This window comes from Ornithorhynchus anatinus, chromosome 3, assembly GCF_004115215.2.
Source record: "Ornithorhynchus anatinus isolate Pmale09 chromosome 3, mOrnAna1.pri.v4, whole genome shotgun sequence".
Classification (NCBI taxonomy): domain Eukaryota; kingdom Metazoa; phylum Chordata; class Mammalia; order Monotremata; family Ornithorhynchidae; genus Ornithorhynchus; species Ornithorhynchus anatinus.
Window position 1 is genome coordinate 99,930,029 of NC_041730.1, and position 20,666 is coordinate 99,950,694.

At 42.2% G+C, this 20,666-nt stretch overlaps 1 protein-coding gene across 1 annotated transcript in view; it reads left to right on the forward strand.

Moving 5' to 3' along the window:
* The window catches only part of REEP3 (receptor accessory protein 3), a 134,761-nt gene that overhangs the window by 59,666 nt on the left and 54,429 nt on the right, over positions 1–20,666 (forward strand). The window contains exon 2 of the mRNA XM_029060604.2: positions 4,536–4,608. Coding sequence (XP_028916437.1) covers positions 4,536–4,608 — 73 coding nt within the window. The remainder of the gene's footprint in view (positions 1–4,535; positions 4,609–20,666) is intronic.

Sequence of the window (20,666 nt, forward strand, 5' to 3'; positions counted from 1 at the left end):
GAAATAATAGTATAGAATACTCCCTCAGAATTAGTCTTTGAGTCAGCTAGCCTTAGGACAGGTAAGCCACACATGGAATTTGTGATTATTTTTAAAATCTCATGTGACCTCTTCCCTGTGCAAACACATCTTCCTTTGCTTTAGAAACTACACCAGAACATTGCGGCCCTTGAATTCATGAGAATATTATTTCGAAGAGTCTTTAAAGACTGGGAATTATTCAAGATTCATTTCCTCCTCAAAGAAAGGAGAATTTCAATGACAAGGCCTGCCTATCTGGCCTCAAACCAGTGGGGAATTCACTGCACATTCTGAGCACTCAGCATAGATATTCTAATGACAACTTTGGGTAGACTGGTTGTTCACAGGTTCTCAGTTCGGAATTTTCAGGGTTGAGGCTTATCTTTAGTTCTTGACAGAAGATTCCATCAGGTTGAAATTAATGCAAAATATAAGCGGATATGTAGGTTACCAGTCATACAATTCTTCTCTCAACTTTTTCTGCCTGACAGGGACAGGAGTAACTCCTGTTTTCCTGCTCCATCAGTCAATCAGTGGTATTGCTTGAGCACTTAGTGTGTGCAGAGCACTGTACTAAACACTTAGGAGAATGAAGTATAACAGAGTTAGTAGACACGTTCCATGACACAACGAAATTACGGTCTAGAATCTTCAATGAAATATATTGTTTAATTGCATATAAACCTCAGATGTTGCCTTTTAAAGGATTTTCCCTTTTCCAACTAGTCTATCTCCTAGGTGGCCTTAAGTTTTATGTTAATTTATGTACTATTTTCCTTGTATTTTGGCTTTGTGCCAGACCTCCCCTGCTGCAAACCTCTACAGCAGGCTTCTGTGTTATGGAAATAAGCTCAGGAAAACTAGGAAATAGAACATCTGTTAATAACAAAGGGCCAAACAGTGTCTACAGGAGCAGTGATAAATGATAAAATTAAAGATGGCATTCCTGCCAGTGATGCCTGTCAGCTCCTATTACTGTTCTGCTGGCCGATAATATTGATGCTGGATAGAAAATGATGTCAACTTTTAAAATCCTATTCAGCTGCTTATAATAGAATTGAAAATATTTTTTCTTTTTATCGAATACAAGAAGGAAAAGTTATTCCAATGCATGATATCCGTGAGGATTTATTGAATTCAGTCTAACAGCATGGTAGTTTCGGAAACTTCAGTCAATCATTGGTATTTATTGAGTGCTTACTGTGCAGAGCACTGTACTAAGCTCTTGGGAGAGTATAACAGAATTAGTAAACCCATTCCCTGCCTATAATGAGCATACAGTCTAGAGATATTTGAATTAAATAGGTGAAAATATAACTGCTTTCCTCAAGGAGAGCATACCATTTAAAGGCAGATATTCAGGATGCCTTAAATATTACATTGAAAATTGTTAGTTGGTGTAAGTGGAAAATGTGAGTTACTCTCCCCCTACCTCCAGTCTTTACCTCTCTAGCATGGCTCAGTGGAAAGAGCATGGGCTTTGGAGTCAGAGGTCATGGGTTCAAATCCCAGCTCGGCCATTTGTCAGCTGTGTGACTTTGGGCAAGTCACTTAACTTCTCGGTGCCTCAGTTACCTCATCTGTAAAATGGGGATTAAGACTGTGAGCCCCACGTGGGACAACCTGATTCCCTTGTGTCTACCCCAGCACTTAGAACAGCGCTCAGCACATAGTAAGTGCTTAACAAATACCAACTTAGTGCATTGTGCCAGTGTTGAACCAGGAGCTTGCATGTCAGCATTGTATAGCTGCTTGTTACAACCATTCTTTATGACCCTTCATCTTCAAATTTTGTCCATGTAATCCATCCTTAAACACACAGAAAAAATGAGAGTCGACGGGTACAAGATCCAGGCAGTTCAGGAAATGGAGTAGAACATTCCACAAGGAACTTACAATCTGAAGAGGGAGACAAATATTAATTTAAATAAATCACAGATAGGTACTTAAGTGCTTTGTTGCTGATGGTGGGGTGACTATCAAGTGCTAAAAGGGTACAGATCCATGTGCATAAATGATGTAGGAAGAAGATGGAGTAGGAGAAATGATGGCATAGTTGCAGAAGGCCTCATGAAGGAGATGTGATTTTAATGAGGGTTTGAAGATGAAATGAATGGTGGTCTTTTGTATATGAAGAGAGAGGGAGTTCCAGATCAGAGAGAGGATAATGGGCAAAGAGTTGGAGGTGAGATGGACAAGATTGAGATAGTGAGCACGTTGGTTTTAGAGAAACAAAGTGGGCAGAATGAGTTCTAGAAAATTAGAGAGGTAATGTGGGAAGGGGCAAAGCAATTGAGTGCTCTAAAGCCCAGATCCTTCTGACTCGAAGGCCCGTGCTTCAACAGAGAGTTGGAGGAGAGGAATTCTAGGGAGTGAGTGTAGACGACTCGCTCCAGGAGTTTGGAAAGGAAGGACAGGAAGGAGATGGGGCAGTAACTGAAGGGGACTGTGGGGACAAGGGAGGATTTTTTTTAGGATGGGGGAGATGTGGGCATGTGTGAAGGCAGAGGGGAAGAAGTCATTGGAGAGTGAGCAGTTGAAGGTGGAAGTTAAGGTTTTTAAGGCAAGATTAATTCCCTTAAGAGTTAAGGGAAGTTAAGAAAATGCCTGGCACATAATAAGTGCTTAACAAATACCATTAAAAAGAAAAAGGAATAGCTGGGTGGGAACACCCTGTGGCACCTCAGGTCCCCTTTCCCACTGGACCTGTTGAACTATGTTCAATGTCTTTTATAATGTGATTGATTGATAGATTTTATTTTATCTTTTCCATTATCTCTCTTGCCAAATCTTTCCCTTTTTTAGTTTGTGAGCATCTATCATTGGCAGGGACAGAATTTAATTCTCACCCTGTATGTTTTTCTTGGGGCTCTGTACAGTGCTCTGCACTCAGTAAACACTCACTAAGTTCTAATACTATTACTACTACAATCAGAGAAGTCCATTAAGGTCCAGTAAGACAATCAGTAAATGGTATTTATTGAGTCGTTGCTAAGTGCAGAGCACTGTACTAAGTGTTTAGCGGAGCACAGTGCAGTAGAGTTGGAAGACATGATGAGTTGGAAGACATGATACCGGCCAACAAGGAGCTTACAGTTTAGTTGGGAAGATGGACATTAAAGTAAATTACAAGTAGGGAGAAGCAACGAAATATAAGCAGCGTGGCTCAGTGGAAAGAGCACGGGCTTTGGAGTCAGAGGTCACGGGTTTGAATCCCGGCTCGGCCACTTGTCAGCTGTGTGACTTTGGGCAAGTCACTTAACTTCTCGGTGCCTCAGTTACCTCATCTGTAAAATGGGGATTAAGACTGTGAGACCCACATGGGACAACCTGATTCCCCTGTGTCTACCCCAGCTCTTAGAACAGTGCTCGGCACATAGTAAGCGCTTAACAAATACCAACATTATTATCTGTAAGTGTTGTGGGGCAGGGGTGAGTGAATAATAAAATGCTTAGGGGATAAAAAAATTTATAAGTGCAGGTGATGCAGAAGAGTGAGAGAATAGGATGAGGTGGTTAGTCAAGGAGGGCTGTCTGGAGCAGAGATGATTTTAGTAGGGCTTTGAAAATAGGGAGACTGATGGTCTGTTGGCAATGAAGGGGAGAGAGTTCCAGGCAGGAGGGAGGGTGGGAGCAAGAGGTCAGTGAAGGAGAAATGAGAGTAAGGCACAGTCAGTAGATTTGTGGTAGAGGTGTGAAATGTCGGGGGCTGTTTGTAGTGGGCAGGCGATCAAGGGAATGATGGAAGGGGGAGGGCTGATTGAATGAGTGCCTTAAAGCCGGTTAACATTGACAGTATCAAGCTATATGTGGCATAGACAAAAAATATGAAGCTGGTATGTGGGTGTGGGGGTGTGTGTAATGGGTTACACGTCTACCCACACCCACTCATTTTATATGGAAGTATGTATGTCCTGTATATTCAAAGGTGATGATTTGGGGAGTCACACTAGCTGTGGGTGTGACTGAAAAGTCCACTGTGTCACTCAGAGTTCCTTGCCTTCTAGACTCTTGCTCAGGAGAGTGGCAAAAGGAATCATCTTGGGCTATGAACCTGAAGTCTTTGAATCAGAGCCATTTCCTGTGAAGGCTATATGAGCTTAAGTGGCTACATTCTTGAACTACTGATTGATTGATCCAATAGAGCATTTTATTTAAATTGTGTACTTGCAAACTGGACTTCACATAAATTATTGTATATATTTCAAAGAGTCATTATTCCAATTTACTTTTCCAGTAGAAATTATATTTTTCCAAATTTTTTGAAGTCAGTTGGGCCTTGAACTTCATGAGGGCATAGTTTTTTGAGGGGAAATAATAGTTGATAATATGCTGTCAAGTGACTGTTAATTTGATCCAGAAATTAACTAAAAAGATTTACAGTCTAGTTTAGTTTGCATTTTTTTCCATCTTTATATGCATGAATTATATCAAATTCTGTATTCAATCATTGTAACTTGAAAACTTATTGATTTTTCCTGAAACATTTTTAACTTCCTGTATTTTTTTATTAGGTTGGTGTTTGGAATGCTGTATCCTGCTTATTATTCATATAAAGCTGTGAAGACAAAAAATGTGAAGGAATATGTAAGTCCAGTTTTACCTCTGCAGTTTTCTTGGATAGTTTATTTTAATGGATAGTGAACTTTGTAAATAGTGATGTATTATTTTTAACTATATTTGTTGCACATTTACTTTTACACAGAGCACTATACTAAGTAATGGGGAAAGGTACAGGGACATTACTTCAATCACGGTTCCTGACACTGGGAGGAAATATAGTAATCAGTGGTATTTATTGAGTGCCTGTTGTGCAGAGCACTGTACTAAGTGCCTATGAAAGTACGTTAGAATTACTATACAAGATTTTGGCCCTCAAGAACTTAAAGTCTGGAATGGGGTACAGGTACAGAAATTAAATACAGATCGGAGGAAGAAAGAAGGGGGGATATGTTCATGAATTAATGTTAAATAATAGGGTAGATAAGATGGGTACATAAGTGATACTGGAGGTGTGAGTAAGTGAATTAGTAAGTGGTGCAGAAGTGGCAGTAGGTGGAAGACATAAATGGGAAGAATGTCTCCTGGGCAGATGTGATTTCAGAAGGGCTTTGAAGATGGGAATACCTGTGGTCTGTTGTGTTTGAAGGAAAGATACTTCTGGGCTTGGTTGGAGGTCATGGGCCAAAGACAGAGAATAGGTAGGTTGAGGGGAACAAAGAGCGTGATCAGATGTGGAATGGATAAATAGGAAGGTGTCAGATAAGCAAGGCAGTGCACTGAAGACAATGGTCAGTGGTTTTTGCTTGATGCGGAAAGGAATGGGCAACAATTTCAAGTTTTAAAGCGTGGAGAGAAGTGTATAGAACATTTAAAGAAAATGATCCAGGCAGCAATTTGAGGTATGGACTGGTGAGAGTGTAAACTGGAGAAAGGGAGTCAAATGAGGAGGCTGATTTAGGACACTAGGATACGGTCTAATGTGGTTGACTGCTTTTGGTGGTGAGGAAGGGTCAGATCCTGGAAGTGTGATGGAAAAAAAAAATACATAGGATTTGGTGACAGACTGAATATGGCACACAAGAGCACTCAGGAAATATCATTGTTTGCCGGTTGAGTGGAAGGGAGGAATTAAGGATAGTGCCCAGGTCACAAGCTCCAGAAGCAGTGAGGATGGTGGTGATGTCAATTTTCATGGAAATATCAAGTGGAGGGGTGGAATTGGAGGGAGAATATGAGGAGTTCAATTTTGGATATATTGAGCTGGAGGTACAGGCAGGACTTTCATGCAGAGATGCCACAGAAACAGGTTGAAATAGAAGATGGCAGAAACACATTAGGCCTAGCAAGATAGTTTTGGAAACCATCTGCATAGAATTTGTAGTCAAAAAAGTGGGAGCAGATTTGCTTCCAAAGGAATGACTGGTTGTAAAGTCAGAAGAGATGGGGACCCATAACAGAGTCTTCATCTTCATCCTCATCGCCTCACCTTGCCGCCCTGTCCTCTCTTCCCACTCTCGACGAGCGGGTCTCCACTCTCAACTCCACCCTCTCTACTCATCTCGACTCTCTCGCCCCCCTTTCCCTCCGCCGCTCTCGCTCCACTAACCCACAGCCCTGGATCACCTCCTCTGTCCGCCTCCTACGCTCCTATGCTCGAGCTGCTGAGCGCTGCTGGCGAAAGTCCAAGCACCAAGCCGACCTCACACACTTCAAATTTATCCTTTCCTGCCTTAACTCTGCCCTCTCCTCCGCCAGGCAAAGCTTCTTCTCCTCCCTCATCGACACCCATGCCCGTCACCCCCGCCGATTGTTCCGGACCTTTAACTCTCTCCTTAGGCCCCCTGTTCCTCCCCCTCCCCCATCTCTCACCCCCAGTGATCTGGCCACCTATTTCCTCACGAAAATCACTACGATCAGGTCTGAGCTCCCCAAAGTCACCCCTCCGCCTCTCCCCTCCCCCCCAACAACCCCCTCCCCTACTTTCCCATCCTTCCCTACAGTATCCTCAGAGGAGATCTCCTCCCTCCTCGCAAGTGCCACCCCCTCCACCTGCGCCTCGGACCCCATTCCCTCTCACCTTCTTAAAACTATCGCCCCTGCCCTCCTCCCTTCCTTAACTTCTATTTTTAACCACTCAATCTCCAAGGGCTCCTTCCCCTCTGCCTTCAAACATGCCCACGTCTCCCCCATCCTAAAAAAACCCGGTCTTGACCCCACTTCCCCCTCCAGTTATCGTCCTATCTCCCTACTACCCTTCCTTTCCAAAATCCTAGAATGAGTCGTCTACAGTCGATGCCTAGAATTCCTTAACTCCCATTCTCTCCTAGACCCCCTCCAATCTGGCTTCCGTCCCCTCCACTCTACCGAGACTGCTCTCTCTAAGGTCACCCATGACCTCCTTCTTGCCAAATCCAATGGCTCCTACTCCATTCTGATCCTCCTTGACCTCTCTGCTGCCTTTGACACTGTCGACCATCCCCTCCTCCTCCATACCTTATCTCACCTTGGCTTCACGGACTCTGTCCTCTCCTGGTTCTCCTCTTACCTCTCTGGCCGATCATTCTCGGTCTCCTACGCTGGAGCCTCCTCCCCCTCCCATCCTTTAACTGTTGGAGTTCCTCAAGGGTCAGTTCTTGGCCCTCTTCTGTTCTCCATTTACACTCACTCCCTCGGTGAACTCATCCGCTCTCACGGCTTTGACTACCATCTCTACGCAGATGACACGCAGATCTACATCTCCGCCCCTGTCCTCTCCCCCTCCCTTCGGGCTCGCATCTCCTCCTGCCTCCGGGACATCTCCACCTGGATGTCGGCCCGCCACCTAAAACTCAACATGAGCAAGACTGAGCTCCTCATCTTCCCTCCCAAGCCCGGTCCGCTCCCAGACTTCTCCATCACCGTGGATGGCACGACCATCCTTCCCGTCTCTCAGGCCCGCAATCTCGGTGTCATCCTTGACTCGTCCCTCTCGTTCACCCCACACATCCTATCCGTTACCAAGACCTGCCGGTTTCACCTCTACAATATCGCCAAGATCCGCCCTTTCCTCTCCACCCAAACGGCTACCTTACTATTACGGGCTCTCGTTATATCCCGGCTAGACTACTGTGTCAGCCTTCTCTCTGACCTCCCTTCCTCCTCTCTCGCCCCGCTCCGGTCTATTCTTCACTCCGCTGCCCGGCTCATCTTCCTGCAGAAACGATCTGGGCATGTCACTCCCCTTCTTAAACAACTCCAGTGGTTGCCTATCGACCTCCGCTCCAAACAAAAACTCCTCACTCTAGGCTTCAAGGCTCTACATCACCTTGCCCCTTCCTACCTCTCCTCCCTTCTCTCTTTCTACCGCCCACCCCGCACGCTCCGCTCCTCTGCCGCCCACCTCCTCGCCGTCCCTCGGTCTCGCCTATCCCGCCGTCGACCCCTGGGTCACGTCCTCCCGCGGTCCTGGAACGCCCTCCCTCCTCACCTCCGCCAAACTGATTCTCTTTCCCTCTTCAAAACCTTACTTAAAAATCACCTCCTCCAAGAGGCGTTCCCAGACTGAGCTCCTCTTCCCCCTCTACTCCCTCTGCCATCCCCCCTTTACCTCTCCGCAGCTAAAGCCTCATTTTCCCCTTTTCCCTCTGCTCCTCCACCTCTCCCTTCCCATCCCCACAGCACTGTACCCGTCCGCTCAACTATATATATTTTCGTTACCCTATTTATTTTGTTAATGAATTGTACATCGCCTTGATTCTATTTAGTTGCCATTGTTTTTACGAGATGTTCTTCCCCTTGACGCTGTTTATTGTCATTGTTCTTGTCTGTCCGTCTCCCCCGATTAGACTGTAAGCCCGTCAAACGGCAGGGACTGTCTCTATCTGTTGCCGACTTGTTCATCCCAAGCGCTTAGTACAGTGCTCTGCACATAGTAAGCGCTCAATAAATACTATTGAATGAATGAATCAATGGTATTTATTAAGCACTTACTAAGAGCAGAGCACTATACTATGTGGCTTGTCACATAGTAAGCACTTAACAAAAAACATAATGAATCTTTCTGTACTATTTCTGAATGTCTTGAAAGCTTTAATTTATTTTAATACAGTCTCCCTCTGTAGACTGTAGGTTCCTTATGGTCAGGGATTGGTGTGGCATAGTGTAAAGAGCATGGGCTTGGGAGTCAGAGAACATGGGTTCTAATTCCGACTCCACGAGTAGGTTGCTGTGTGACCTTGGGCAAGCCACTTAACTTCTGTGTGCCTCAGTTACCTCATCTGTAAAATGGGGATTAAGACTTTGAGCCCCACGTGGAACAACATGATTACCTTGTATCTACTGGCTCTTAGAACAGTGCTTGGCACATAGTAAGCACTTAGCAAATACCAGCATTATTACCTACTGTCTTGTATTGAACTTTCCCAAACATGTAGCACAGTGCTCTGCACGCAGCAAGCACTCCGTGAATATCACCGATTGAATTTCTACTGGTAAGAGAATTGGATGAATACAGAGGGAGAAGATGGTGTTTTGCTTCGTAAATGCTCACTGTGGGCAGGGAATGTGTCTCTTGTTATACTGTACTCTTTTAAGTGCTTAGTACAATGCTTTGCACACTGTAAACATTCAATAAATTTGATTGAAGGAGCACATAAATGCAATTTTATTGCTATGCTAATGGTTTAATGTAATTTGCTGTGAGTGGCTAGTTCCAGTGCTTAGAACAGTGTTTGGCACATAGTAAGTGCTTAACAAATGCCATCATCATTATTATTATTATTGTTAGTATAGACTTGTTCTTATAATGAAAAAGACAAGGGGATGACAAATACTTTGCATTTGTTTAGAAAGGTGATAAAGACACACTGGACCAGATTGTTTTGGGTGACTGTGCAACACTAGTTAATGAAGGCAATGTCTGAGATGCATTAATTCTTTCAAGCCATTAGAATTGTTTTCGAATTTGGCAGTTCTTGTCCTGAAGGTGGTCTCCTTGAGACTAAGTTTCTCATTTTTTAAAGGATCTAGCATGGAAATATCCATAGGTGAGGATGGGAACTGTAAAATTTCCCAATTTAGGAGTGTGGAATAAAGCACAGCTCAATGTAAAAGGTAGAATTATCCCCTTTGTTGGAAATTAAATCGCTGATTAAGTCAAACACACCTTGATCTTCTAGGCAAGTCACTTGACTTCTCTGTGCCTCAGCTACCTCATCTGTAAAATGGGGATTAAGACTGTGAGCCCCATGTGGGACAACCTGATTATCTTGTATCTTCCCCAGAGCTTAGAACAGTGCTTGGCAAATAGTAAACACTTAACAAATGCCATCATTATTATTATTATTATTATTATTATTATTATTAGATTGTAGAAACCAGTAAGCAGTGTGGTATGTGGACCATTTATTTAAAGTATTCAACTAACACTTACTCATTTTAAACACAGTTCAGTAATTTGTTTTCAAAAACCCCAAAGAGAAAAATGTTGCTGCTAAAACAGAAACTGTGGAATTGATTTGGATGGAGAATTTCAGCGCTGGAACAACTTTTCCTATGCCCTTAAAAATGTAACTCTTATTTGTGTTTCCAACATCTTTTCCCTCAAGTAATCCCACAGAGCTGAATTTAATGTTGAAAATAAAGAAGAATGTGACTCATTGAAAAAATGTGCATTTTATATTTGCCCTTTTAGATGATAGACCTGGTTTATAGATTGGGAGTTTAAATGCCCTTCCCCAAAGCCACTACTCCCTTGAAAAAATAGTCTTTCCCTTGCATTTCCTATATTATGATATTTAGTAGCAGTTTTGCCGGAGGGCATACCAGGCTACCATCTGGGGTCCCTTAATTGTGTGGTGATGAAAATAGAGTAAAGCACAATGTTAAACTATCTCCAACTTATTAAAAACATTGTTTCTTCTTAAATATATTGAGTGGGCAAAGTGAAATTGAAATAGGAAATGCCAGTTGGGTAGAAGTCACCAAATTAAGCCTCTGAGGAGATCTAACAAACTCTCTTGCCCTAAATCCCAACCACCAGTGTTATAGGCTGGGAGTAAAGTATTGAACCTCTATGTCATTTCGTCGATTTGAAAAGTCGGGGGTAATTTTTGAACATTTAATGTAATACTGGGTGAGAATTAATTATTAACATTAAATGTGTAAAAACACAAGTTCAACTTTATCAATGAAGCGTTTTTATTCAAGGGAATATTTATTTGCAGTACAGAACAAAAACAAATTGGCAAGTGACTGATTTTTCTCCTCGGAGATAACTCAGAAAATGTTTTTGAAGTAATCTAGTCTAGCAATCAGAGAAGGGAACGCATCTATTATATTGTTATATTGTACTCTCGCAAGCACTGCTCTGCCATCATTCATTCATTCATTCATTCATTCATTCAGTTCTCATTCACAGAGCACTGTACTAAGCACTTGGAAAGTACAGTTCAGCAACAGAGAGAGACAATCCCCGCCCACAATAGGCTCACAGTCTAGAAGGGGGGAGAGAGGCATCAAAACAAGTTAACAGGCATCAGTAGCATCAATATAAATAAATAGAATCATAGATGTATATATACACCTCAGAACAAGTAAATAGGCATTAATGTAAATAAATAGAATTATAGATATGTACATATATACACACGTCCTGTGGGGTAATGAGGGGAGTAGAGCAGAAGGGTCGAATTGGGGGGATGGGGAGTGGGAGCTGAGGAAAAGAGGGGCTTAGTCTGGGATGGCCTCTATCAGTCATATTTACTGAGCACTTACTCTGCAGATGGTAGCTCAACCTCCTTTCCATTTGCCAGCAGGAGGAGAAAAATGATGGGAATGCTACAGGCACATTTCTGATCATTCATTCAATGTCGTATTTATTGAGCGCTCACTGTGGGCAGAACACTATACTAAGCACTTGGAAAGTACAGTTTGGCAACAAATAGAGATAATCTGTACCCAACAACGGGCTCATAGTCTAGAAGGGGGGAGACAGACAGCAAAACAAAGCAGATCCTCACAGGCAAGGATTGGACTGGGGATTGAGTTGGGGCTGGACTCAGGGTTGGGATTCCCGAGCTACTCTGATAATTTACACCCCTTGAAATTGAACTGCCAATATCAGACCAGAATTTGCAGCTGAAGCAGTGTAGTTGGATTGCTTCGTGACGAAAGTTGCCACAGGCATGCCCAGCAGGTTCTGGCCCAAGAATAATAATAATAATAATGATGGTATTTGCTATGTTCTTACTGTTTGTCAGGCACTGTCCTAAGCGCTGGGTTGGATACAAGTAAATTAAGTTGGACGCAGACCCTCTCCCATGTGGGGCTCACAGTCTTAATCCCCATTTTACAGATGAGGTAACTGAGGCACAGAGAAGTTAAGTTACTTGCCCAGATCACACAGCAGATAAGCAGTGGAGTCAGGATTAGAACCCATGATCTTCTGACTCCCAGGCCTGTGCTCCGTTCACTAGGCCATGCTGCTGCTTCACACATAATGGTGCTTGTGTGGTGCTGTGAGATGCATCTGACTTTGGGACGAACTATTGGACAGCAGAAAAGATGCGCCTCCTTTTGTGACCTGTATTTCTATTCCTCCCGTTTTTCTCCCTCCCTTTCTCCTCCATTACCTCCCTTCCTCATCCTCCTTTTCCTTCCTAGTCCCGTCAAAGATCTGCCCTCTCAAAGCTCTGCCCCTAAGTTAACCCCCTTTCTCTTCGCCAATCTCGTACCACTAACCCTCAGCTCTGGATCACCTCCACAGTACACTTCCTTTTTTTCTATGCATGACCCACAAAGCACTACTGGCAGAAATCCAGATATCAAGCCGACCACATCCATCTGAAGATCATCCTCTTAGTTTAACTCTGCCCTCTCCTCTGTCTGGCAACAATATTTTCCATCCTTATCGACTCCATTGCCTATTGCCTTCACCGGTTGTTTTAGACGTTTAACTCCTGCCTCAAACCCCCTGTCCAACCCACCATCTCTTGCCCCTAAAGACCTAGCCAATAATCTATTGAGAAAATTGAAACCCACAGGTGTTGATCTCCCTAAAATCTCCCCTGCTCCTCTTCAGTCTCTCCCTCCTGCCCTTTCTTCAACAACTGTCCCAACCTTACCAGCACCCCTCTTCAACAACTGTCCCAATCTTACCAGCAGTTTCTCAAGAAGTGATCTCTCACTTTCTCTCAAAATCTGCCCCCTTCTCCTGCACCTCCAATTCCATTCCTTTGCACCTTATTAAAATACATGCCCCCTTCTTTCTTCCCTCCCTGATTGCCATATTCACCTGTTCTTTCTCCAGTGGCTTCTTCCTCTCTGATTTCAAACATGTTCATGAATCTCATATCCTAAAAGAACCCTCCCTTCACTCCATGGTTCCCTGAAGTTATCGCCCCCTCTCCCTTCTATCATTCATATCCATATTCCTTGAGAAACTTGGCTTCTGCCCCCTTCATTCCATGGAAACTGCCCTTTCTAAGGTCAACTGTAATCTCTTTCTTGCCAAGTCCAACAGCCCCTACTCCACCCTAATTCTCCTCCACCTCTCAGTTGCTTTCAGCACTGTTGACCACCCCCTTCTCCTGGAAGCATTATCTAACCTTGGTTTCACTGACACTGTCCTTTTCTGGTTCTCCTATCTCTCTGACAACTCATTCTCAGTCTTTCACAGGCTCCTCCTCTGCCACCACCCCATAATTGTGGGAGTCTCTCTGGGCACATTCCTGGTCCCTATTCTATTCTCCATCTACAACCACTCCCTTGGAGAACTCGTTTGCTCCTGTGGCTTCAACTACCATCTCTGTGAGAAGCAGTGGGGCCTAGTAGAAAGAACACAGGCTTGGGAATCAGAGGACCTGGGTTCTAATCCCAGTTCTGCCACACATCTGTGTGATTTAGGGCAAGTCACTTAACTTCTCTGTGCCTCAGTTTCTTCATCTGTAAGCAGCATGGCCTAGTGGCAGGAGCATGAGCTTAGGAGGCAGAGGATGTGGGTTCGAATCCTGGCTCTGCCATATGCCTGCTGTGTGACCTTGGGCAAGTCACTTAAATTCTCTGTGTCAGTTACCTTTTCTGTAAAATGGGGATTAAGATTGTGAGCCCCATATGGGATAGGGAGAGTGTCCAACCTGATTACCTTGTTTCTACTCCAATGTTTAGAACTGTGCTTGGCACATAATAAGCACTTAACAAATACCTATTAATAATAATAATACCTGTTCTTCCTCTTACTTAGACTGAGATCCATGTGGGACCTGATTATCTTGTATCTATCAGCGCTTAGTTCAGCACATAACATATATTAAACACTTATTATGTACCACAGTTATTATTATGCTGATAATTCCAAAATCTCCATCTCCAATTCTTATCTTTCTCCTCTGCAGTCTCATATTTTCTCCTGCATTCAGGACATCTCTACATGGATGGCAGCCAACATGTCAAATTTAACACATCCAAAACAGAACTGTCACCAATCCCTGTCCTCCCCCTGACTTTCCCATCACTGTAATAATGTTGGTATTTGTTAAGCACTTACTATGTGCCGAGCACTGTTCTAAGCACTGGGGTAGACTCAGGGGAATCAGGTTGTCCCACGTGGGGCTTACAGTCTTAATCCCCATTTTACAGATGAGGTAACTGAGGCACCGAGAAGTTAAGTGACTTGCCCAAAGTCACACAACTGACAAGTGGCCGAGCTGGGATTCGAACCCATGACCTCTGACTCCAAAGCCCGTGCTCTTTCCACTGAGCCATAGTACCACCATTGTCCCTGTCTCTAAAGCTTGTAACCCTGGCATTACCCTTGACTAATATCTCTTACTCAACCAACGTATTCACTCTGTCACCAAATCCTGTTAGTTCTACCTTCACGACATCATTAAAATCCACCCTTTCCTCTCCATCAGAACTGCAAGTATGCTGATCCAGTCACTTTGTATCCCACCTATACTAATGCATCAGCCTCCTAGCCGACCTCCTTGCCTCCTTCCTCTCCCCATTTCAGTCCATACTTCACATTGCAGCTCAGATCATTTTTCTAAAAAAAAGTTCAGTCTACGTCTAGCCACCCCTCAAGAATCTCCAGTGGTTGCCCATCCACCTCTGCATTAAACAAAAATTGCTTACCCTCAGCTTCAAAACCACTCAGTTGTCCTGCCCCTTCCTTATCTCTCTGATTTCCAACTACAATCCAGCACACTCACTTTGCTGCTCTAATGCCACCCAACTAATGTTCCTCCATCTCATCTGTCTTGCCACCAGCCCCTAACTCACATCCTGCCTCTGGCCTGGAGCACTCTCTCTCTTCATATCAGACAGACAATCACTCTCCCCACCTTCAAAGCTTTATTCAAAGCACATCACCTGTACTAGGCCTTCCCCAAGTAAGCCCTCATTTCCTTTTTCACCTTCTTCTGCGTTGTCCTTGCACTTGGATTTGCACCCTGTATTCACCCCTCCATCAGCCCTTCATCACTTATGTATATATCTGTAATTTATTTATATTCATGTCCATCTCCCCCCATAGATTGTAAACTCCTTGTGTGCAGGGAATGGGTCTACCAACTCTGTATATTGTACTATCCCAACCACTTAGTAAAGTGCTCTGTACACAATAAGCACTCAATAAATTCAGATGATTGGTTGGTTGATTCTCAAAAATGAAGAGTTGGAACCCATGGCCCCAGATCTCAGCAAATCCAAATTTTGTTCCTTACTGTGTCACTGCTTCATTAGGTGACCTTCGATAAGTAATTTCTTCAATTTTTTATCTGTGAAATGAGAGTATAAATTGCCTTTCAACCACCTTCCAGGATTTCAATAAAATTAATAATTTAATGCTGTAAAGGGGGTGAGAGCCTCAGGCAAAAATGGTCATAGGCACAAAACAGTTCACTTGTGAATATGAATATTCCCTCAGATATCTTAAATATACAAGAGAAAAAATGAGTAAATTTTGTATTTATGAACTAATGAAATAAGGTATATTTGGAACACCTAAAAGGAATCTTATTTATGAAAGTATTACACGAGATGATAATAGAAAATTGTAGTTTGGCTGTCTGTTGAATAAAAAGTGAAACATCCCAATTTTCCTTTGGATTTGAAAAATATATATTCTTTCAGGCTGTATCTAATCTTGATGGATGATTTGTCAGATGTCTAATTCCAGTTTCTTTGCAATATTTAATACCCAATTGTTTTTTCTGTCCCCTAATAAAATCCATAGATAGCTGTATGCCTAATACTTGGCAGGATACATAGATAAGATAAAGGCAAAAAACATTAGGACCATAAAACATTATCTTTTTCATTTTACTGTCAAATTTTCAGGTGTACCTGTATTTTGCATTTTACAGTTTCTATTAATATGTAATTTATAGATACATTATCAGTAACAAAACAAATATAAATCCAAATACAGAATATTCCTCTAGAACCAGAAGCACCTGACTCTTTCTGCTAGCAATTATTAAAGTGTTTTAACATCCTTTTTTGCAGACCACTCTTTGATTTATAGTGATTAAAAGTCTGAATCTCAATCACCATTGAAGGTGCTTTCAGACAGATTGGTTTTGTGAATCCTTAATAAATCACTTTGTGGATCTATTCAGCATTGTTTTTCATGAGAGCTTGGCATATTAAAAGGGGTTGACATTGTTTTTAAGATTTATTTGACTACATGACAAGGGCAATATCAGCAAAAGCCCTGGAAAGGCAAATTTCTTTGGTCTTTAATTTTTAATATTATTTCACAATGAACTTAAGTTGACTAATTTTTTATTTTAGAGGAATGTAATTGAATATCTAAGGAAAATAATGTTGGTATTTTTTGTCATCGAAAATATTAAAATGTCATTTAGCCTGAATCTGGTTAGTCAAGTCAGGGGCAAAGCACACACCTAATTACTTCTGTCAACTCTCTTTACAATCTACAGCTCCTTAGCCTACTGTTCTCAATTTTCCAAGTGGAATTTCTTTTTGAATAAAATATAAAGTATTTTTTTCATTTCCTGTTGAAAGCATCTTAACTGTTTCTTCCATTTTGCTGTGTGTGTGTGTGTGTGTGTGTGTGTGTGTGTGTGACTTGTAGTTGGTATGGATGCTGGAATTTTTAAGGATCCAAGGAAGCTTTCCTCCAATAGGATCAAACTTGAAGCTGTTTTGCCCTGAACCATTGAACTGTAGCCCAAATTACTATTCTCCCTAGGTTTGCCATTACCCAAGACTGTAAGCTTGTTGTGGGCAGGGAACATGTCTGCCAACTGTGTTATATTGTACTCCCCTAAGCACTTAATACAGTGCTCTGCACAAAGTAAGCACTCAGTAAATATGATTGAGGTATAGTGTTAAGAACTTCCTCTAGAACCCAGTGGATAGTGCTAGTTAGTCCCCAGTGGACACAACTGAACCAAACTCCCAAATCAGGGAAGACCATAATGAAAATTTAATTAATAACTCTGGTAATATCCCATTTATTCATTCATTCAATAGTATTTATTGAGCGCTTACTATGTGCAGAGCACTGTACTAAGCGCTTGGAATGTACAAGTCGGCAACAGATAGAAACAGTCCCTGCCCTTTGATGGGCTTACAGTCTAACTGGGGGAGACAGGGAGACAAGAACAATGGCAATAAATAGAGTCAAGGGGAAGAACGTCTCATAAAAACAATGGCAAATAAGTAGAATCAGGGTAATGTATATCTCATTAAACAAAATAAATAGGGTGATGAAGATATATACAGTTGAGCGGACGAGTACAGTGCTGAGGGGGTGGGACGGGAGAGGGGGAGGAAGAGAGGGAAAAGGGGGAGAGGAGGGTTTAGCTGCAGAGAGGTGAGGGGGGGGTAGAGGGAGCAGAGGGAAAAAAGGGGGAGCACAGTCTGGGAAGTCCTCTTGGAGGAGGTGAGCTTTAAGTAGGGATTTGAAGAGGGGAAGAGAATTAGATTGGGAGGGAGGGCATTCCAGGACCATGGGAGGACGTCGCCGAGGGGTCAACGGCGGGATAGGCAAGACCGAGGGACGGTGAGGAGGTGGGCAGCAGAGGAACGTGAGGGATTACTATAGAAGACGATTGCAAGAGAATATTTATAGCTCTGGAAGTTAAACAGGTTTACCATTACCAGGTTCACCATTACCGTCTGAGAGTTCTACTTGGGGACCATTTGAGGAACAAGGGTTAAGCTAAAGTTATCCACCATTTAAGCTCAAAACCAAATTAACCCTAAATAATTTCCTTTGTGCTCAAGGCATAGCATTGTTAGAGAAATACATTTCCATATGCAGGTCTTTCTGGCTGTATCTCTAAGGCTGAGAAGCACCATTCCCCCTAACAGCCAACTTCCAGACTGAAAAAACTTCCTGCCTCAGGTTTGCTTACTTGGCATTTTTGTGGTATTTGTTAAGCTCCTACTGTGTGCCAGGCACTCAACTAAATGATGGAGTAGATACAGGATAATTAGGTGAACGCAGTTCCTGTCCCACAAAGGGCTCAAGGTTGGGAACAGGGGGATTTGCAGGAGGGTGATGGGAGCGGTTAGCTTTTCATCCTAGTGGCCAAAAGCCAATTCTTTATCATAATATTCATTCATTCAGTTAGTTGTATTATTGAGTGCTTTCTGTGTGCAAAGCACTATACTAAGCTCTTGGAAGAGTACAGCATAACAGTAAACAGACACATTCCCTGACCACAATAAGCTTGCAGTCTAGAGGGGATGATCCCAAACAATCGTGGAGGATGGGCCTGGGTTAAGTCATCTTGTGATCTTACCTTCTAATAGAATGTAGTCACTACTTTTAGTGAACTTCTATATGTAAACAGTTGAAAAGGAAATTATAGGACTCAGGAAATAATATCAGTAGTAACCTTTCTATAGATTTAGACAGGCAATAGTTGCACGTATATCCTGTATCAGGATAGAATTCCTTTCTTTCTGCATCTCCTATGTATGCTCTTGCATTCAAATCCCCAAGGAAAGCAGCATGGCTTAGTGAATAGAGCACAGTCCTGAGAGTCAGAAGGACTTGGTTTCTAATCCCGGCTCTGCCACTTATCTGCTGTGTGATCTTGAGCAAGCCACTTAACTTCTCTGAGCCTCAGTTCCCTCATCTGTGAAGAGGGGAGTAAGACTATGAGCCCTGTGTGAGAAGGGACTGTGTCCAACCTAATTATCTTGTATCTACCTCAGTGCTTAGAACAGTGTTTTGCATACAGTAAGTGTTTAACAAATATTAGTATTATTATTACTAACCCTATTATTAACCCCATCCCCACCCCAGGGCATACAAATCTTTGCACTCTCTTGCCTCAGATATCTGTAATTTATTTTATTGTTTCTCTCCCCGACTAGAGTGTAAGCTCCTCATGGGCAGGGATCAAAGCTACCAGTGGTATTGTACTCTCCCAAGCATATAGTACAGTGCTTTAGACTCAATAGGCACTCAATCAGGACCACCCATTGATTGATTGGACTGATTTTCAGAATTTTATGAAATCTTTGTAATATTTCATAGATGTTACATTTGGATCCTCCAATTTTCTTGAAGCTGCCTAGCCTAGCAACCATCTTCCAAGCAAGGAATACACCTGATTACATCAGGTGATAAATACTGGTTATAATTATGGGAATGATGGATTATTCTATTTTTAAAGTCTTTCATGGAAATAGACATATGGCTTAGTAAGAAGCAGCATGGATTAGTGGAAAGAGCAAGGGCTTGGGAGTCAGAGGTTGTGGGTTCTAATCCCAGCTCCACCACTTATCAGCTGTGTGACTTTGGTCAGGTCACTTAACTTCTCTGTGCCTCAGATATCTCATCTGTAAAATGGGGATTAAGACTGTGAGCCCCATGTGGGACAACTTGATTACCTTGTATCTATCCCAGTGCTTAGAACAATGCTTGGCAAAAAAATACAATTGAATGAATGAATGAATGAACATAGTAAGTGCTTTATAAGTACCATCAATATTATTATTATTATCTGTTCTTAGCATTGTATTCCATTGTTGTCTTTTACTTAGTTTTTGGAGTATAATTTACTATTAAAATGCCATTTTCTATCAGACTTGAAGCATGTAAAATACAGCACTTAGTGAAGTCCCTAGTACGTAGAAAGCCCTTAACAAATGTCCTTTTTATAAAGAGTTGCTCAAATATGATTATATTTTTAAAAAGTAATCAAAACAATATATAGTTAATACTACTTATTCCCATATCAAACAACAGTGAAAATAATGTCATTAATTTAAACAAATGTTAACGTTTGTGTACATTTAAAAAAAGCACATACTTCCCATAAGGTTTATATACATTGATTTGATGCTTATCTGAATCTTGCCTCTTTAACACATGTAGACAAGCTCTACTCAAAGTGTCATGTGTTGGCTGCATGACAGCTGTGGTTCCCTGTTGGGTTTCAGTTCGATGCAACTGTAGAGGTTTGAGGTTTGATCTGAAGCCCTTGTGTACCTCACTGTAACTTAGGGTTAACTACATTGCTAAACTCAGAAAGTATATGCCTAACACAGAAGCTGCCCATATGCTAAGCAGAACTGGACAGCTATCCCAAAATGTGAAAGCACTGTAAAGAATTCTGGCATTAAAATTCAATAATTCTGAAGTAAGGGATTTTAGTTTACTTCTGAGAGCATATGTATTTTCTTATGCGGATTTTCCTTTTTCATTAGTTCTCAGTTTCAGGTTCAGAATGATCAGATATTGTTTATGCTCATACACATCACAGCTTCTTTTTAATGTTAGAGTCTGGTCTCCATTACGTGATGTTGCAAGAGCAAACATTGATTGTTATTGTAGAGAGGTAGCTTCATTATTTCAAACCTAAAGTTCCATTTCATTTCCTAGTCACCACCCTTACCTCCATAATTTCTTGGAGCCTGAAAACGTTTAATTGCACCTAAAAAAATAGACACTGAGGTCAGCTCCAAAAGACTGCAATGTACTTTTCATTTGGGCAGCCTTCCAGTATCTTTCTTTTCCTTTCCATAAAACGGAGCATTCTTGGGATGTAAGATCCTGTATGCATTGGATGGGTGATGTGGCCTGCGTAAAGTTTAGTTAGTTCCCAAGTCAGTTACAAAGACTGGACATTAATGAAAGTATGGTTCTGAGGAATTTTCAGCTCAGACAACAGCAA